The sequence below is a fragment of the Tenebrio molitor genome, chromosome 3, assembly GCF_963966145.1.
Source record: "Tenebrio molitor chromosome 3, icTenMoli1.1, whole genome shotgun sequence".
NCBI classification, from domain to species: domain Eukaryota; kingdom Metazoa; phylum Arthropoda; class Insecta; order Coleoptera; family Tenebrionidae; genus Tenebrio; species Tenebrio molitor.
In genome coordinates this window covers 2,075,114-2,096,314 of record NC_091048.1, presented here as the reverse complement: position 1 = coordinate 2,096,314, position 21,201 = coordinate 2,075,114, and the positions used below count along the sequence as shown (strand labels likewise).

The following is a 21,201-nucleotide window of genomic DNA, read 5'->3' as shown; positions in this document are numbered from 1 at the left end:
AGTTCGGATTTTTATGCACAAGAAATGCTCCAAATATGCGCATAAATATGTCACGTGTCTCTAAGAAATATGTCAAAATATGCTTCCTTTCTACCATTTATTCATTTTTACTTCGGTACAATTCCTCTGCATCTGTCTTAATTATTTTGCAACAAGTTTGCTGCCGATAAACATGTTTGGACAATTGAAAAAAAAAAGAAGCTTAACTCCGAGATTTGCATCCTTCAGCAAAAGGTCAAAATTAAAATAATTGATAACGACAGGTACTTCTTTTTATTTTGGTCTGCTCTTATGGAAATTCGAACGAGTTATTTGTAAAATCAATAACATCGCTTATTTCTACGCTGAAGTTTTTTAATAAATCTTCGCTCTTAATCGTAATTATTTTTATCTGTCACACCAGTCTGGCTTTGTCTTATCTTCAAAAAAGGTCCAGTAGGAAACAAGTTTACAAAATACGTACCTGCGAGTTTTATTTGCCATGCCATGCATATAAATACAAGTGAACACATTTATTTTCCAGAGTCTCCACAGCACGTGTTCCGAAATGAAGACTTTGGTGGTTTTGGGTGTCTTCGCCTTGACACATTTTTGCAGTTCCTTGTCTTTGCGTGAGTGTTGTTTACTGTGCCTGAAAGCTCTGAAGAGTGTCTGTTGCAGCTCCCTCGTTTAAAATGTGCGACAGGAGAAAAGCAGATTTCAACGACTGCCTCTCGGTGGCCATCCAGAACGCCATCAGCCAGTTGGACGAGCCTCTGGAGGAATACGGTCTGCCAAGCTTTGAGCCTTTTCTACTCCCGAACTTACCTCCGAAAGTCGGGCGAAAGATCGACTTTTATCACAGATACAAGAACTTCAAGATCTATGGTAGGACCAAGATCAGTAAAACAAGAGCTAAGTGAGTATCAAGTATTTAAAAAATATCCTTGATTCATCTATTTTCTGACAGAATGGACTTTCACGATAAAACCTTGACACTAGAGATTCTTAATCCTGAAGTTCGGTACGTTTTCGAGTACGATGCCAAAGGTAAAATGTTCCTTCTGCCGATTGATACTTCAGGAACGGCAAGCACCACCGCATGTGAGTTTTTTTTTTGAATCGGGATCATCCCTAGAATGTTACAATTTTTTTAGACAATGTTACGTACATTTTTACGTTCACGTTTGGAGAATATACGAGAGAGGACCAAAGGTACTTCCAAGTGATTGACACTCACTTGGTTGTACAACCGCAGGAGATGGTCTTTCAATTTGATAATCTACTTGAAGATGTAGAGTTGAATGATGCATTCAGTAGATTGATGAGCAAGAACTGGAAGATAGTACTTGCCGATACTGTGCTACTTTACGTACAAGCTTATTCAAGAGTCTACTCCGACGTATTCAACCGATTCTTGAGGAAAGTTCCTATCACTGAAATATTTGATGGTCTCAGCAAATAATTTTTTACTTTTTCACATTTTCATGTTTTATAAAATAATCGTAATTCGTAATCTTTTCGTTTATATGTGTATATGTAAAAATATATTCCATCAAATAGGAAAGTTGTGATCTTGTTGCATTTAACGGAAGATTTTTAATTCATTATTCATTACTTGGGGCTGTCGCAGTCGGGGAGGCTCCCCCAGTACTCATACGCATATAGCTGTGGTCGGGCGCAGAGCACAAGATGAACCCACGCCATCTATTAATTTTGTTTATTTTATTTTTTTATTGTTTAAAAGGGTGTCAACAAACATTCATTAACAAATTATTTAAAGACAAAATATCGGGTGTTCATTTATCCTCGTTAATCGGCAGAGTAAAAACACAAACAATGCAAAAAGTGAGGTTAGATTTAAACAGCTGATCTGTGATCTGTAATCCGTGATGTGTTCGCAATCGGCTACTATGAGGATAAATACAGGGTGTTATTGAAAGTTGTACAGATATTTTAACCACGAGCTATTGGCTTCATGTAGAACTCGGAAAAAATATCTAAAAAATTTTATGTCAAAAAATAAAATGACATTTATTTTTTGAGCTATAATTTTTTAAAGTTGTTTTTAGTTTTCTACGTTGTAGTACAACCTCGTAGGTAAAATTTCGGCACATTTTAAAAATACACCCTGTATATCATGTTTTATAAAATGTACGCCAAGTAACCTATATGAAATATGCTTTAAAACAAGGAAACCGCATTGGTGTACGTTTTATAAAATATGATATACAGGGTGTATTTTTAAAATGTGCCGAAATATTAAGAAAAATTGTAGCTCAAAAAATAAATGTCATTTTATTTTGTGACATAGAATTTTTTAGGTATTTTTTCCGAGTTCTACATGAAGCCAGTAGCTCTTGGTTAAAATATCTGTACAACTTTCAATAACACCCTGTATAATTGGAAAGTTTTAGGTTGTATAATTTTTAATAATTGAATCTCTAAAATAGGTCATGAGAGATGTCATCGAATACACAGCTTTCGCCATCTGAAATTAAAAGATTAATTTATTTTTTTTAATTGTTGTTTCTCTGCAATTACATCAATTCCAAGATTGTAATTGACAGATATCTTGTCTGAAAACATCAGCCTAAACGGTACACTTGCGTTCATTAAAAATATCAAATAAGTCCGCTGGATTTCCTTATTCCAGTAGTACCATTTACATTTACACAAAATATCATATAGTTCTTCACCCTAGAAGCAACACATTAGATTCTTTGTCAATTGTGTGTTGAAACATACAGAATCTTCACAATCTTGCCCTAGAATAATATAAAACGCGCCTGTGAATGTTACCACAAAAACCAAACAACATTGACGTACGTACGAGAACATCAGTAGATCTTGAAGCTTCATGCAATAATTTTTACTGTGCGAAGTACACCTACACAAGATATTCTTACCAGAACGATGTACATGAGTATACTAATTCCTAAGAGGCCGCCGGAAGTGGTGAACAAGAAGACAAACAAACTGCCAGCCTTGACGATTTTTCTACACGTGACAAAGATTTCGATGTGACGCTTGATGCAAAATGTTAGTCTTCGTTCCATTTCGTTTTGATAATTTTCGTCGAAGATTAACTGTTCCATGTCGGAATTTTCGTAACCGCTGTCCAAGTTGTCAATATATTGCATCAGGATTTTCACTTGAAACTGTGAATGCTTCAGCATGTAGCACATTTGTATGCAGGGAGCTTGCATTAAAAACGAAGCAAAGGGGAATGAAAGGCGATGCAAGAGAGAAAGCACGTCGGCCCACTCGAGGACATGTTCCTCAAACCAGGTCATAATGAAGAAAGTTTCGTAATCTCCTTCTGATGGTACCACGTAGAGTACCGCAGTACAAACTCCTACCAGAATGGTCAAGCAACAATAAATTGTGATGTACGTGGCTTCCTTTTCAATTTCTTCCTTGCCGACAACGTCCAGTTTCCATTTGGGCAGATTTTGGAGAAATTGTAACATGTTTCTAGAAGACCGGATGAAGGCAATGGTGACCATCACCTGCAGATTTGGGTTGTTCTAGTGAAGATTGATTTTGCAATTGAGACTCACAAAAAATCTTCCAAAGTAGACAGGGGCGTATTTGAGGAAGTGGACAGCATCGAGATAGTACAGTGAGTAGTAGGTCTGCATGACTGTTAAACTTATGACGTTGACGAAAGCAATGACGAGGACGACTTTCGCGATGAAGGTGTCAAATAAGTCGATGAAACACATCCGCAAGAGCTCCAAACAATCACCTGCAAAATAATTTTGACGGTGAATTTTTAGTAGGGATATTAAATGGCAACCTTTTTCCAATTGTATTTCGTTGAAATTCATTTTCTCTACTGTAATAGTCGGCCAGAGGGAAAAGCTATTTATAGTAAATACCTCTAATGGTGTGAATTAAGTGGCTTCCTATGGGAGCGTTACACGTTTGGCTATAATAAAAAATAATTACTTAAATGTGTGTCTATTGCTACCAAGATAATTGGGTACTGGCTGATGATGATCATGAATAAAACTCCAGCCGATTCTCTTCACCCATTATCTGAAATTGGGTGAGAACAAACGAGAGGAATATAAATAATAATTAGGGAAACTGCGGTAAACAAAGATATAAAGCTGAAGAGAAAGTTAAAAATAGTTGGGTAGTAATTAAATTCTTAGTGAAAACCTAAATTGATGCAAAAATATCAAGGAATAAGAGAAAGGTACAAAGTGTCTATAAAAGAACGTAAGTACCTATGTATATATATTAAGAGTCCTGTGGAATTCAAATAGGTATATTTAATTTTGCCGCTCTGTAGCATATTGTGGTACCAAATAGAAAAACAGAGGTTATGTAATTCTAATAATGACACCTTTTCAATAGAGACTGTTGTAAGATGAAAATTAATTAGAAAATTATTAGAATATAGAAAAACTGAAGAAATTCACAAGCAAAACAACTAACACGTCGAACTCACAACCGACACACAGGGTTATTCACGAGAGAGTTACTTCTGAATTTCTTTTTGCCGCAACCCATTATACATATTGCAGCAACTTCTTGATCTCAAATTTTGAAAGTAATTATTATCCCATTTTTTTGACGGATACTTGAATGGAGAAATGTGTCTTTATTTTATACAATGGGAACTTCTTGCTTCGTTAGCTTTTGCTTGTTGTTTTATTAATTAATATTTTGATTTATGTTTTTTGTTAATTTATTGTTGAATTTGTTTTGAAATCTAATAAATGAAGGAACGTACTGGCATCTTGGCGTTTCCATAAATTTTTCACTTGTTGCTTTGATCACTGTCTTCAATCAAATAAAATATCGTACCAAGAGGCCTGTGTCACTAGTAATTTGGATTGCTTTTACAAAAATTTCAGAAACAAATCCTATATGACTAACTCTGTATACCAATAGTATATACAGGTGTTCTAGGTTATAAAAGCCTTATCTCATAATAATTTATTAATGCACTGTTAATGTTCACTGTTTGCAGCAATGCTAGAACAACCAGGTCACACTTTTCTTGTTCAACGTATTATTTTTAGATTTGTTTGCAATTAAAAGTGTTACAACGTGTTCGAAGTTTCAGTTTTATAAATTATTTGATTTTTTTCTTCTTTCTAAACCAATGAGATTTACAATTGTCAAATTTTATTTTTTTCTGATTTCTTTCTTTCCTTTAGTTCAGTTCTTTTCTTTTCTTCCAAAATGAAACGAGTATTTACTTACCTCGTCATTCTTCTCTGATATTTAAATATTTGAACAATCTCCATTAATATCTCGTCAATATCTTTTCTAACCAGCTATGAAAGTTATTAATTTGAAGACGCTCTCGGCTCAATATTCAAGGTTTTCTGAATAGAACTTTGTTGCAGTTATTAAAGTCAAATTACATACCAAAATTAATTACCAAATAATTATATTTATGACATCGATTATATTACAATAAGGACGATTTAGAACATCAGACATCAGTTTATGGCTACTTGTATGTTTGGTAAGTTGGCATTTGATAAGTGAAATTGTAGTTTATTTAACGACTTCACTCGCGTTTTAAACTGGCCCATTCAAGCCAAAAAAAGCCCAGTTTACACACGAACGAGTTGAATACAACGTTTTTTTCCGGGATGATCGGAAACCGACTTATTGCGGTATCAGACGATTCAAAATGAAAGAAATTCCTTTTCGAGAGGATTTCCCTTGCCATTCAACGTGGAAACGCTGCAAGCATTCGGGGCACTTTTCCAGATTCCGTATTATTATTGGAAATTTTTGTATTGTAAAATAAAAATGTTTAGAAACAATGAATAATAATTTAACATATACTGTCATTAAATGTAATTTTTCTTAAGGATAATACGACAAAACAAAAGTTTATTAGCAAAAGAAGAAATACTTCTACCTGGAAATCTTTCTTTACCTAAGTAATGCCCAAGTATCAATATAAATTTTCAAAAGTTATTTCAACATGATTTTTCAATATTAACTGAAATATTCATTTTTACTTGGATTGTTCATAAAATGAGCTACAGTATACGATGAAGAAAAAAGTGTATTTTCTTTTCTTTGGCGATCGAATTCAGGAAGACTACTGCGCTAACAGGTCTTCAAAGTTATGGAAAAAAAATGAAGAAAGTAAGCCATTGATAGCGCTATTAAGCTTAACGTAGAAGTATCTGAATCCAAATAATTCTTTGTGAAATAATTTATGAAATATAATGGATAATGTACATTAACAGACAATTTTCTCTTTAGCGATAAGTGAAAGCATTTCACATTAAGAGAACTTTTTATTTATTTTAGTGGTTTGTTAAACATAAACCATTCGTTAAATTTATTATAAATAGCTCGACATTACCCAACTTATGTCAGTACCGAAAATGAATTTCGACGAAGTAGAATTGGAAAAAGGTTCGTTCCAACATTACTAAACATTTTATGACATTATTTTCCAGATGATAGTTTGGAGCTACTAAAGATTTGCTTCATCGATATATTTCGGACACGTTTCTCCAAAATTGTTCTCATGACAACTTTTTTCAACGTCATAGCTCTAACTCTGATGCAAACCTACTATTCCATATTGTACTTCGACTCAGTTCAGTTTCTCAAGTACGCCCCCATTTATTTTGGACGATTTTACGTGAGTCTTAATCAAATTAAATAAAATTTATTAGAACAACAAACTCCGCAGGTGCTAGTTTCCGTTTCTTTTATTCTATTTTATAAGAACGTCATCTACAAGTGTTACCAAGACTTTCCCAAATGGAAAATAAACTGCGCCGGCAAAAAGGTTGAGACTCAAATTAAAAGAGAATCAATTTGTGCCACTAGATTCAGCTTCTTGACTATTTTACTTGGTGTTGCTACCGCCACACTTTACGTCGTACCATCCGAAACAGATTACGAAACTTTTTTTATTATGACGTGGTTCAAGGAACACGTTGCCGAATGCGCCGACGTGCTTTCTATGATGCATCGCCTTTCGTTTCTGTTTGTTTCCTTTTTGATGCAAACTCCCTGCATACAACTCTACTACATGCAGAAACACATAAAGTTTCAGGCGAACATTCTCATACAGTTTGTAGAAAATGTAAACAACGGTTATGACGATTTGGATTTAGGGCGGCTCGTATTTGATGGAAGTTACAACGAAGAAATAAGGAAGAGACTGTTACTTTGCATCAAACGTCATATCGATTTAATTACGTTTGGCAACAAATTTATAAAGAGTGCTTGGCCGTTCATATTTTTATTTTCCGTTTCTGGAGGACTCTTGGGAATCAGTTTACTCATGTTTTTCATTGTGGTAAGAATCTGTTGTTTTTTCTGCTGACACTAATAAAATGCAGTTTGAAGATCTGCCGATGTTTATGTATGTGCGTTTGTGTTCTTTGGTCTTGGCAGCAGCAGTTACAAGCATCTTGCATATTATTCAAGGACAAGGCATTGAAAACATTGTATGTTTCTAATACAAGATGAGTTAAAACATTAAATTGTTTTGTTGCAGACAGAACAACTGTCTAAAGTTTTGCGTACTTGCAATTGGTACTGCTGGAATGTACAAAATCAGCATATTTACTTGATGTTTTTAAGGAACACAACTAAATCGTTTAAGATAAAATTTTCAGATAAAATATCTGTAAATTATAAATTGGGATTTGATGTAAATGAAAATAATCTGAACTGTTTCACATTTTGCTAATTATGTCGTTTCAGATTGCCAAGGCAATTTATTCAGTCTCATCTCTTTTAGTTTACATAACTGACTCCGTAGTTAAAAGTTGAAATGGTTTAAATGTTTGCAATAAATCACCGTTTTGGCACTAATATCAATGTGAAATTAATTCTCCAAATTGACAGCAAGAAAAGACAATTGTAATCAATAATCAATCGTCGATCATCGATTGCCGATCATCCATTATTAATCATCAATCAATCACTACATAAAACATCAAAAACATAATCATTTCCTTTGTAGCTTAATACCAAATAGTACTTTGAATAAATACGAAAATCGTTAGAGTGTTTGTTTTTTGTTTGCACTTAGGTAATTCAGTTAACTAATAATAATATAAATAACTTTATTTTGCCCTACGGGCTTTAAAGGATTCCTATACCTATACACAATTTCTAAAGAAAACTTACAATTCCAAAATTTTTAAGGTTAACATAACATTTTTTCTTTCTATTCCCCGCCCCTCTCCTCTATCCTTTCCCTCCTCTTCCTTACCTCTTTCATCCATTCTATCTCTTTTCCGTCTTCTATCAGTATTTCTCCCCGTTTCTTTTCCTCCCTCTCTCTCATTTCGCCGCATCCTCTCCACATGTGCTCGATCGTCTCTCTCTCCTCACGGTGCATCCTGCACATTCTTTCCTCTTCCTCCATCCAGTACCTGTTCTCTCTCTCCTCGGTCCCACATCTAAATCTCGCCATCATTTTCCTTTCTTTCGCGCTCTCTTTCCCCAGATACAACAGAACATCCTCTGTCACGCACCTCTCATACTCCCTGTTGTACCTCGATTCTCTGATTCTCTCCCTTCTCTCTTGCTTGTCCGTATCTCTGTCCTTCTCGCTCAGCTTCCGCTCTCACTCTTTCCACTTCCTCACTGGCATACCCGTTCCTCCTGCAGTACTTCCCTCTCTCCTTCTCATCCACGTTCTTTTTCTTTCTCTATAGCACTCAGTCAGTATCCTGCACTCTTCCCTTCCGCCCACTGTGTCCTCGAACTTTGCCGCTCTCTTTCCCGCTTTCACTCTCAGCTTGCTCCTCTTGCACTTTTCCCTCACTATGTACCCTGGTGTTTCTCTGTCTACTCCTAGCACCCATCTCAAATATTTCATACATTCAAACATTTTCACTCTGTCAACCTTGTCGAACGCCGCCCTGAAGTCTACGAACAATGCGCACATCCTCCCCCCTTTCTTCCTCAATTCGTTCCTTGTTAAATGATCCAGGATGTACACATTGTCCACAGTACCCCTTCCCTTTCTGAACCCTGCCTGACTATCCGGCAACACTCCCTTTTTCTCGATCTCTCTCTCTTCATCCTTTCGGTCAAAATAGACGCCTACTACTTATACCCCGTGTTTTTCTCGCCTTTTTTAAAATAATAAGTCAGTGAACTATTTATTGATCTAATTGTGTTCGCTTATTTGTTAGTTAGTTGTGATCCAATCAGTCAAAAGGCAATATTTTCGTAAGACCCAACAGTAGCCACCAGACAATGTAAGTCAGTTGTAATTGGTTATATAATTTAATAATTGATCTGATCATTTGATTTCAATGTACGAATTGTCATTTTCTTAAACTTTGTGAGTTTGTGTATTATCGCTTTATACAATATAATTTTTTCTCTGAAGTTCCAAAATAAATTAGATGTAACTCTTTTGCATTTGAAAACAGAAAAGTTCAGAAAAGAATTGACCTAGTATTTCACAAATCCAAACACATTTTTGACAATCCTTTTTTCATTAAGCACTCAACACCATTTAATGATTTTTGCTTTCACAGAATTTACAGATATATTCCTGAATGGAGTATTCTATCAAACAACCGTTTGAAGGTATATTTATGCATTAGTAAAAAGTCTGGAAAATTCAACTAAAAATACAAATTTATTTTAGATGATCCGATATGGCTAATTCGATTTTTCACATTTGACGTTACGAATCTGAAATTCACGAGAGTCATGTTTTTAATGACGCTAATATTACACTTAGTGGTTACACTCATTCAAATTTATTTCTCCTTCTTCGTTTTAAATCTAAGAGATAACATTCTCTATGGACCTTTTTTTTCCGGTATGTTCTATGTAATGATTTGACATCATTTTGGGTAAAATAATTAACTACTAATTCCTCAGGGAATGCTCAGTTTAGTGGTACTTCTGAATGAGAATAAAATGGTTGACAACATTTTAAAAATATTTAAACTTTGGCCAATGGATTCCGCTGGGAATGAAACTCTTGCACAGATTAAAACCGAATCAAGGTTTTTCTCATTTCTCGTGATTGTAAATTTAATTTTGACACTAATTGTTGCCATTTTGTTTATTGTGCCATTTCCCTATGACGAAGAAGTGTATTTTGCGATGTACCTTTTTGACAGATGGTTTCCTAGTTGTGCTCCAGTTTTGAAATGGTTTTACAGATTAACTATTCTTGTGGTGGCATTTGCAATCGTGAATTCTGCTCATATGTTTTTGTATATTACAGAACAGTTGACGTTTCAGGCATATTTGCTTTTGAAACATATTGATAATATCAGTACTCTGGATGAATACTGTGACGATGGTTTATTGGTCAACAACAAACACTATCAAATTGCAATTGAAAGACGAATTCAATTTTGCATTAAAAGACATATTGAACTGATCTAGTATGTATCTGAAAGTGTATAATATTTTTGTTTTAAAATTAATTTCAGTGTTATCTCTGACTGTTTAAGGAAAGTTCGAAAGTGGATTCCTCTATTTGCTATCATTGGAATTCTTATATTTCTGAGTTGTATATTTTATTTTTTCTTTGTAAGTGTAATTAAAATGAATCAATTTACATATTTAACGCAAATAAAATCTGTAGCATCAGAATTTATCAATAGGAAGAAATCTTAGAGTTGGTGGCACGTTCGTGGCTGGTGTTTTCACATTTTGCCTAATCATATTTACAGGACAGTCAATCGAAGATCAGGTATTTCTCACACTTAGTTTTTCTCACTGAAGTATTTGTTTCGCTCCAGTCAGACGTGCTATATCGCATTAACGGAAATATACTGTGGACCACCCTGGATAAGAAGAATTTAAGTTTACTAATGACAATGACGCTGGTATTGAAGACTCCCATAAAATTAAAATTCTCAGAAAATGTTATCGTCAACTACGAACTTGGAATTAAGGTGGGTCTTCTCCAGATAAATTTACTTTATTTTAGAGAGTTGTTTTGTAGATTATTAAAACAGTGTATTCTGCAGTATGTTTTTTTCTTCAGATAAGAAGTGCTTTGCATTAAACTTACGATCCTTGTCTCTTTAATAGTTATTTACGAACCAAGTGCGGGAAGACGATGTTCCCGCATGAGCGCATTTTTTAAAGCACGAGCGACGAAGGAGCGAGTGCCTTTAATTAATGCGCGAATGAACGGAAGATGTCTTCACGCAAGTGGTTCGTACAATATTTTTTGTACGAAAATTAAATTAAAATTTTTTGTTTTAATACATTAAACATAAACGAACATAAAACCAAGTAGGCAGTGATCTTTGGTTATTGGAAACAATTGCTTCACTTGATATTTCAATTTTTGCAAGAATTTGTAAATTTTGTAGGAACAATTTTCAAGGATTATAAATCTTTCCGTAATTTTTTAATGGAGGAAAACGCAGGGAAGTTGTATTTTATGAACTAAATTTTATTATTATCAAGAAAGATTATTTTTTGAATGCCTCAAAGGGCCAGTGTTTTTTGCAATTTTTACATTCGAGTCGACCGGGAAGCACTCGTTTCGGAGCGAGCGTTGGATGTTGGAAGCGTTGCTTTCAAGGCTATGAGTACAAAAAAATTATTAAACCTTTTACAACGGTTCTTTTAGTCAAGTCAACTAAGCTTCTTAATTAATGATAAGTGTTTCTATTTATTATGAATCCTCTTTTGTAACACAGCCTGTATATGTATAAGTTCACTTTTACTTTTTACCTTTATCTTTAGAAATATTTATGTCACCAACCTGTTGTAAAAATAGCAATTTAGCGATAAGAAAGTTACTACATAAGTGCTTATTCACAATGGACATAAGACATAAGAAATACATAAGAGATACCTAAGAATAATTTGTAAATTTGGGCAATTGGAAAATAATTTATGTGTCCATATAACTCAAATATGATTCTTCATGCCTTTTTGTACACACCAATAATGTTCACTGAGGTCACTTCTCATAAGTTACGTAAAAATTAATAGTATATCCACTGCATGTATCATGAATTTCTTATGCCTTATGTCCATTGTGAATAAGCACTAATATGTAATAGTATATTACATGCTACCTAGGTGGAAAATGTACTTTGTACTTTGCAGCAAAAACTAGGAGAAATTGCGTTGTAAGGTTGGTATTTAATGACCTAGACAGACAAAAACGTCAATTCACTTTAAATAAAATGGACGCTTCATCACATTTGCAATTGTAAAATTAAATCTCCACTACACAATAAATAAGTAATTTTATTATAAAACAAATAAAAATACAATTCAAGAAGGTAAGAGTAACAACAGGGCCTTGAAAATGTTAAATTATTTTTAAATATTTTTGAGTTATTCGTTACAAAAAATAATGTACCTAAGTTTTGCGAGAAGAAATTTCCCGCGTTCGCTAAGGTTCTCGATGATAAATAAGGTTCATTGTTCGTTTTTGAGACGCCAAATTAAAAGAGAGGACATATCGACAAATGCCGTGAGTGTGACAAAGACAGAGTTATACACAATTTTACGGGATGTTTGTATCGTGTCACGGGATGTTTGTATCGTGTCACGGGATGTTTGTATCGTGTCGAACAGATTAACTTGCATAGACGCCAAATTAAGTGAGATGGAAATATTGGCGCAACCGTTGTCGTTACCTTTTATAATCGAGAACCTTAGCGTTCGCACTAATGCAGCACTCCCTGCGGACGTGCCGCAAACAAAGTGCTCACGCGGGAAATTTCACTTCCCGTATACGTTAGGTAAATAACTATTTCAACATCATTACGTGGATTGTTCGTAAATTGAGCTACTCTCGCTCAATTTACGAACAACAATAAAATGATGAAAAAAGTGTAAAATACTCGTATTAAGTATTTTCTTTAACAGCTTGATAATTTGGACTTGCCAAGAACAAGTGCTTTAATATCAATTTGGAATTCATTCTCCAAATTTACAGCAACGAAAGACAAAGTTTATTGAAATCAATCGATCGCCCATCGTCGATTATTATAATTATCAATCAACCATTCAATAAAGCACCAAAGACATTATAACTTCCTTTGTAGTTTAATACTAAATAGCACTTTGAATAAACACGTAAATCGTTACGGTGTTAATTTCTTATTTACTTACACTTGAGTAATTTAGTTAATTATTTATCGATCTGATTGTGCTCGCTTATTTGTTTGTTAGTTGTGATGCTATCAGAAAGAAGCTAATACGCAACAGGAACCACCAGATAATGCAAGTGAGTTGTTATTTAATTTAGTAATTATTCGAACAAGTTAGTTAGTAACAAAACATAGAAAGTCAAACTGATATGTAATTAGAATTGTAAGTATCAAATCCAGGGACAGCTTTACGCAATAAAACAAAACATTAATTCCTGCAGAGACGCTTAAAAGCTTTATTAATTACATCTAGGATATAATTAACGAAGTTTCATTTACTCATAAAAAAAAAACTCATTACTTCTTGCTTTTCAAAGTGAGACATAGCTTTGCATTTAGAAAGAATTGTGTAAAGATTGTGCATAGATTAAAACCGAATCAAGGTTTTTCTCAATTCTTGTGTTTGTAAATTTAATTTTGGCACTAATTGCTGCCATTTTATTTATATTGCCAGTTCCCTATGACGAAGAAATGTATTTTGCGATGTACCTTTTTGAGAGATGGTTTCCTACTTGTGCTCCAATTTTGAATGGTTTCACAGATTTACGATGGTTTTTGGTCAACAACAAACACTATCAAATTGCAGTTGAAAAACGAATTAAATTTTGCATTAAAAGACATATTGAGCTGATCAAGTACCTACGTATCTATAACTGTATCATACACTGCTCAAAAAAATTAGGGGAACACTTTTTTCAAAACCTGTAACTTTTTAAATAATAGTTCTAGGGAAATCAAATTTGGTATGCTTTAAGGGCATATATTTAACTAAAAAGAAATTCAAAAACAATTTTACAACTCTTAGTTACTTCTAAGTTACACTTAAAAATGTAAATTAATAACGCAAAACAAAATGGAAAAAATGTCAAGTATGCTTTGAATTTACGTATGAAAGCCTACTAAAGATGATAAATGAATTTTCGTTGATTAGAAGCGTGATTAGAAGTAAAATGAGGCATCTTGTGAAGTGCAAGTTGCTCGTGCTGTCGCTCTTATTCAGCACGGCCACTCTATTCGACACGTTAGCAGGGACCTTCGAGTTTGCCCTTCTGTTATTCTGCGTTTATGGAATCGGTTTCTGGAGACTAGCCAATATGTTAGAAGAGCTGCACAAGGTCGAAATCGAAAAATTACTCAAAATCAAGACCGATTTCTTGTCCTTTCCTCTCTACGTAAGCGTACTGCCACAGCACGAGACCTCCTAAACGACCCAAGACGAGCACATGGAATAGAAATTTCTGATCAAACTGTTAGAAACAGATTAAAAGAAGCGAATTTGAAACCAAGAAGACCCGTCCACGCACCACGCCTTACGCAGCATCACGAAGCAGCGCGAATGAGGTTTGCTCTGGATCACAGAGATTGGCAACTTCGTCACTGGACGCCTGTACTGTTTACAGACGAGTCCAGATTTCGTTTAACTCGTTGCGACGGTCGAGTACGTGTATATAGACGTCCTGGTGCGTAACGCTACAGAGCTGCTACTATACAGGAAGTGGATAGATTTGGTCGTGGATCTGTGATGGTTTGGGCTGGAATCAGTATAGACAACAGAATTGATCTTATTGGGGTTCCTGGTAGACTAAATGCCATGAATTACATCAAAAATATCTTGGAGAACCATGTGGTGCCTGCTGCATATGGCGTCGGTCAAAATTTCATCCTAATGCAGGACAATACAAAGCCACATACCGCCGGCATCACCAGGAACTTTTTACAAGAACGTGGAATTTAGGTCATGGAATGGTCGGCGTTAAGTCCTGACCTGAATCCTATTGAACACGTGTGGGATCAGCTTGACCGACGTGTTCGCAAGCGCCGTAATCCACCACTAACCATACAGGAACTGACACAAGCCCTGATTGAGGAATGGGAAAGCATACCCCAAGAATCTCTTCGCAGACTAGTGCGAAGCATGCCACGCAGGTGTGAGGAAGTGATTCGTACTCGTAGAGGGCATACACAGTATTAAACCACACCAATCCAGAGAAAACCCGACTATCATCGATACTATGATAGTCGTTTCCATTTTGTTTTGCGTTATTAATTTACATTTTTAAGTATAACTTAGAAGTAACTAAGAGTTGTAAAATTGTTTTTGTAATTTTCTTTAGTTAAATATATGCCGTTGAAGTATACCAAATTTAATTTGCCTGGAACTGTTATTTAAAAAGTTACAGGTTTCGAAAAAAGTGTTCCCCTAATTTTTTTGAGCAGTGTATTTTTTTCTTCAAAATTAATTTCAGTGCGTCCTCTGATGGTATAAGAAGAGCTCGAAAGTGGATTCCTCTATTCGTTATCGTTGGAATTTTTATATTTCTGAGTTGTATATTTTATTTCATGTTTGTAAGTGTAACTAAAGCGAGTCGATTTACATACTTAAATAAAATTTGTAGTACGAAGATTTATCAAAAGGAAGAAATCTTAGAGCTGGTTGCACATTCGTGGTTGCTGTATTCGTATTTTGCTTGATCATGTTTATAGGACAGTCGATCGAGGATCAGGTACGAGTATTTTTCACACTTAATTTTTCTCACTTAAGTATTTATTTCATTCCAGTCAGACGTGATACATTGCATTAACGCAAATATACAGTGGATCACACTGGATAAGAAAAAAGTTTACTAATGACAATGACGCTGGTCTTGAAAACTTCGTTAAAATTTAAATTTTCAGAAAATCTTATTGTCAACTACGAACTTGGAATTAAGGTGGGTGTTATTCGGAGAAATTTCTTTATCTTTTTCTACAGAGATGTTTTCTAGATCGTTAAAGCGGTGTATTCTGTAGTAAGTTTTTTTATTCAAATAAAAAGCGCTGTGTATTGAACATAATGAATAATAATGATTCTTGTCGGATATATTTTTCAATACTATTAAAAATTTTATAGTAGCTTTTCTTGTCAAGCCAGTTAAGCTTTTTAATTAACTAATCCTTAATTAGGATTGGTTTTTCATTGTTGTTAAGTCTCTTTTGTACCACAGACTGTATACCTATGTTGTGTTTTTTCTTGTTATAATAGAATAGTTCAGAACAACCATCAGGAATATTTATATCACTTAACTGTTGTGAAACTAACGATATACAGGGTTATTCTAAATGATTGTAGTCCAAGTTGGCGTAAAAACTGAATGTAAAATTTATGGTTGCCGCTCCGTATAAATCAAAATGATGAATAAGTGAGTACACACCGTTCACACACAGGAGTTAAATTGGATGCAAAACAACTCAATCTTTTTAGAATTGGTTGCAAAATAACGCAACATTTTTGGAATCAATCGTTAATTAAAAAAAATAAATAAAACTCTCATCACTGCACTTTTCACCTAAAAAATGACAGCGACAGCGACAAAAATTGACAGTTCACATGAAAGCGGCAAACATTTCATAACATGGGCATGGCCTGCTTCGACTCCAATCATTTAGAATAACCCCGTAGCTTTAAGAAAGACACTTACTTTATGTAAACTTTTTAACCAAAAAATAAATACGTAAGTGGCAATTGCGCTACAATACTGTTGATATGTTGTAATTTGTATACTGTTCTGCTAATATTTTTTTATTGCTAGTGTGTTAATTTATTAAATAAATGAGTGGAATAATAATATTTCTCGTATTTTTCAAGTATATCCTACTCTCGATAATTTTCATATTTAAATATTTAGAATTATATTATACAGGGTGTTTCGTGTTTAAGGTAACAAACTTTTCTGAGATGCACAGCTAGGTTAAATGAACAACTTTTCTTAGTGACATTTTTTTCAATTTGCATTTTTTATTTTGCTGAGCTAAATTCTGTTTTCACCGTTTGAGAGTCACTGTTTGTATCTATAAACACGTAATTATTAATACCAAGCTAATAAAGATTTCTAAAGGAAAATGCGTTAGGTGCCGCCTTCATAATTTTGAAATCTGCTGAATTTCAAACAATAATTCTTCAAATTGAAAAAATTATTACTAGAAAATTATTACACATACAAAAAAAAATTACTAAAATAAAAGTTTTATTTTGTCCAGTTCTTTACACAGGAGAAGTTTGTTATCTTATACCCCAAACACCCTGTATACAGGATGTTTTCGAAGTTGAGGCGTTCCTTGTAACACGAGGTACTATACAGGGTGTCCCAGAACTCGCGGATCAAATTGAAACTGTATATTCCTTGATGGTAATGAAGGTAAAAAACGTTTAGAAAAATATTCAGGGTGCAACAGCTTTTTAGTTATGAATTAATCAAATTGACCAATAGAGCTCGATCTAATTTTCCCTTTATGAGAAAATTGAGTACCTTCCCTCAATTGCCAAGCAACGTATAATTCGATGAATAATAAAATTATTTTCAATATTTGTCTGGTCAACTTGTCGAAACAGACGTCAAAAGTGACAGCTACTTTTGAAATAACCAAAAATGGCAAATTTCGCCAAAGGCAGGTGAACAAATGTATAAAATCCAAATCAGAGAACGCAAGAAGTTTCTTCTTCCGACAATGAATGAAATATGGTTTGTTATGAGTGAAAATTTCCAGAGCAATTGTAACCTTGAGGGATATGGCAAATTGACGGGAGGGATATGATGAATTGAAAATTGAACTTTTGTTGATGGAAGGTAAAATGGCGACGTAGCGTCAAGTGAGTAATATTACTACCTTAAAAATCTAAGTAAAAAGTGAAAAATGCAGGGCCTGTGAAGTGAATCTGAATCACAAGAAATTTATCCTGATTCCTGTGCATACACTCTGCATCTGCAACGTATTAGCGCAGCTACACGAGCGGGACGCGTCATCGTCGAAATGAAAGAAAAGACTTTTAGCAACAATCTTGACATTGCAAAAAAAGCTGGAGTTACACGTAGGTTTTGAACAACAAATCAAGCATAGTGGCAACTCCGAAAGAAAGAAGACAAAACTGGATTGAACTAACCTATTTATTTTAGCATCATTATTAGTAAAAATGTAAGGTCAAATTTTATAACTAAATGATGTAGAATGCAACAAATTAAATAAAAAACATGCAAAATAAAAAGAATAATTTATAACAAGTATTCAAAGTGACCACCTTTCATCTGAAGGAATAGGCGAACTCGTTTTATTAAATTTTCCCTTGCCAGTCTAAGCATATTAGGATTAACAGTAGCCAGTGTTTCGTGAATTTGGTCATTTAGTTTTTCTAAAATATTGATAGGTTCGCGGTAAATATAGTTCTTCAAATATACTTCTACCGTCGTCATCAAAGGACTGAAGAACAGCATCTTCAGTCTCTGGCGTTCTAACTTCTCGCGGGGGACCACCAATTTCTTGTCAGGTAGGCACCAAGGACCCAGTGTCTCGAGCACGATACACCAACCATAGAAATACGTTATAATTTGGATGTGGCAAACGTCGTGGAAAACGTATTGCATATTCCCTTGCATCCTCACGTGCATTGCGCCGGCACTCTCCATAAATTATGAGCATTTCGGCATACTCTGCAGCTGTATACATGATTTCAATACGAAGTTTGACAATTTCGAATCAAATTATAACTTGACGTTGTCAAAATCTTCACAGTTGCCCAAACATTTACTTGAAATTCCATACCATTCATACTACAATTATGTTGCTAGGCAATTCAAACCGTTGGTTAAATTCACGTGAAATTCAAATATACAGCGTCCTTCTGATTGGTCAACTTTAATTATTCATTACAAAAAATCAGTTATACCCTGTCCTTTTTTTAAAACGCTATTGCTTTCAGTTATCACCAAGGAAAACGCACTGTAGGTTTGATCCGCGAGTTCTGAGACACCCTGTATATTATTCTTAAGAATTTTAGCGTAAATCTTTTTACTAAAATGTTTGTATTAACAGAGATAATAATTGATTGTATATTTTAAAATTTTGAGCACGGGCCTGTCTATTTCTCCGCTATAAGTACTTGATTAATAACTGACGTGGCCCAGAAATCGCTCTGCGTACACTCTGGAGGCCGCAGCTGCATTCTGATAACATTGTCCATACTTATGTCTGTGAGCTCATTATTTTCGTAATGATAAGCCATTCCGTCTAATTAGATGACAACTCTGACAGTATTTTTGATTAACGTCCATGCTCATTTGACTTGTTTTTTGTCAATTCTAATTTCTAACAACTCAGTGCAAATTTGAGCAGGATCGATTTCAAAAAAATTAACTTTTTGTATCTTCATTGCCGTACACATTTTACTAAGGTGATTTTGGATAAAACTGTTTAGAGTTTGGAAAATGGTTTTTCTTGTTTGGAAAATCATCAAGTGCATCTCTTGGTTAGAACAAGGTTGGTAGAACTGACTAATTTGTATAATAGGTTGCCTCGTTGCCATTTAAAGCAATAGTTTGAATTTTTTCCCCCCGCAAAAGTTACTCGTGACGTCACAGTGTACTAAACTTTTACGACAGAGTCTGTCGATCATGTATTAGGTGTTCCCTCGCTAGAATAAATCCCAAAAAGCCACCCAATAAACTCCACGGAGCTTATAAACCTTGGGTTCTATTCGAACACCCAAAATTTCTGGGTTGATTTTACGTCACGAGTTACTTTCCCCCCCGCCCCCCAATTTTCAACGAGGCAACCTATTATACAAATTAGTCAGTTCTACCAACCTTGGGTTAGAAAATAATAACTGGCATCTCTTGGTCGGAAAGTGAAGTTTTTGTCAATTCTCGAAAATATCATTGTCAAATATCGGCTCACCGTTTACAAGATGTCAATTTTTATAATTTTGCGAACATGTTGTCAGACGAATGGAGAAACATCGTTGTAATTTCCAATTGAATCCAGCAATGTATTATGTTCAATTTGCCAAACATAACCTCAAAGATAATTGGAAAAAATAACAATTCAATGGAACGAGAAGTTTTGTTTCCAATAAAAACCCTGAGAGCGTACACTAAAATAAAAAGTGATAATAGCGAATAAAACAGTATACTAGGCTCGGTGGAAGTTTCATTCCAGCATCAGCATTGTGATCTGAATACCCTCGACGCCGACGCTACGCGTCTAGGTTATTCAACATTATCGCTCCGCTGTAATGAAATATCTTCCAGCTCGCATGTAATATACTAATTTCTGTGCAATTTCCTTGAAGAAGTTGAGCAACCTTAATGCCTCATCATTAGCATTTGTAACTAGGTATAAAAGTCATTAATTCAAAGATGCCATTTCCTCAATATTCAAGGTTTTCTGAATAAAACTTTGCTACAGTCATTGGGTCGTATGATTTCCTTTTAATAAAAGTTGAAGAACGTCCTTAACTTGTTTTGTCTCTGTCTAACATAACGCTTGGCATATACTCTCACTTTGTCTAATCAATTATTTAGCTAATGAAAGGCTTAACGAATGGGAAATCATACGGCCCATTAACGTCAACTTGCCGAAATGAAGCTAATTATAAAATATTTAATGACACCGATTATTTATTAGTTTATTACAATATGGACTATTTGGAACATCGGATATCAGTTTATGGCTACTTGTATGTTTTTTTTTCGTTTTCGTTTTCAATGTACGAATTGACATTTTTAATGACGTAGTTTTATCTTTTTTCTGTGCAATTTCCTACAATAAGTTCTTACACAAATTCTGTGAATTACTTTTGTGAATTCCCAAATAAAAGTGAAGGATTTGACTGATGAATTTGATGCAAATCCTCTGCATTTTGAAAAAAGATAAAATTTACACAACAAATGATGTATTATTCCACAAATGCACCAGTAGATTATAGGTACAGGGTGTATCTGAAATACGTGTGTTAATTTTGACCAGTGGGAGAACTCGCCAATTTATGAAACTTTTTTCTGTAACATTTTTACGAAAAAGCATTACAAATTCAATTAAAATTTAGAATAAATTAGCCATTAAAGTGTACACCTGCCTATGGGTAAGGGCGAAAATTTTCTGTTGTGATGGAAACGGAGCCCTGTTAAAAAAGTTACATTGTTATAGAAGGATTAAAGGAGACTAGTTAATCACACAAAACGACTCGTTTGGTAAAAAATGGGGGGCAAAAAACCTTGGAAAACTTTTGCGAATTTTGAAAAATGTTATAGAGAAAAGTTTAATAAATTGGTTCTTCCACTGGTTAAAATTA

General features: G+C 34.4%; 2 protein-coding genes across 2 annotated transcripts; one reads left to right on the top strand and one right to left on the bottom strand.

Annotated features, from left to right (window-relative positions):
* Positions 1-424: 424 nt before the first annotated feature.
* LOC138126510 (protein takeout-like) lies at positions 425-1,483 on the top strand. The gene is made up of 5 exons (XM_069042263.1): positions 425-459; positions 524-611; positions 661-898; positions 950-1,083; positions 1,137-1,483. Exons 2-5 carry the CDS (start codon positions 548-550, stop codon positions 1,442-1,444), a joined length of 744 nt encoding a protein of 247 aa, XP_068898364.1. The 5' UTR covers positions 425-459; positions 524-547; the 3' UTR covers positions 1,445-1,483.
* Positions 1,484-8,161: 6,678 nt separating this feature from the next.
* Positions 8,162-8,887, bottom strand: LOC138125656 (histone-lysine N-methyltransferase, H3 lysine-79 specific-like). The gene is made up of 2 exons (XM_069041089.1): positions 8,585-8,887; positions 8,162-8,542 (listed from the first exon to the last, which is right to left on the bottom strand). The coding sequence occupies exons 1-2, from the start codon at positions 8,885-8,887 to the stop codon at positions 8,162-8,164; spliced, it is 684 nt and encodes a 227-aa protein (XP_068897190.1).
* Between the last annotated feature and the right edge of the window lie 12,314 nt (positions 8,888-21,201).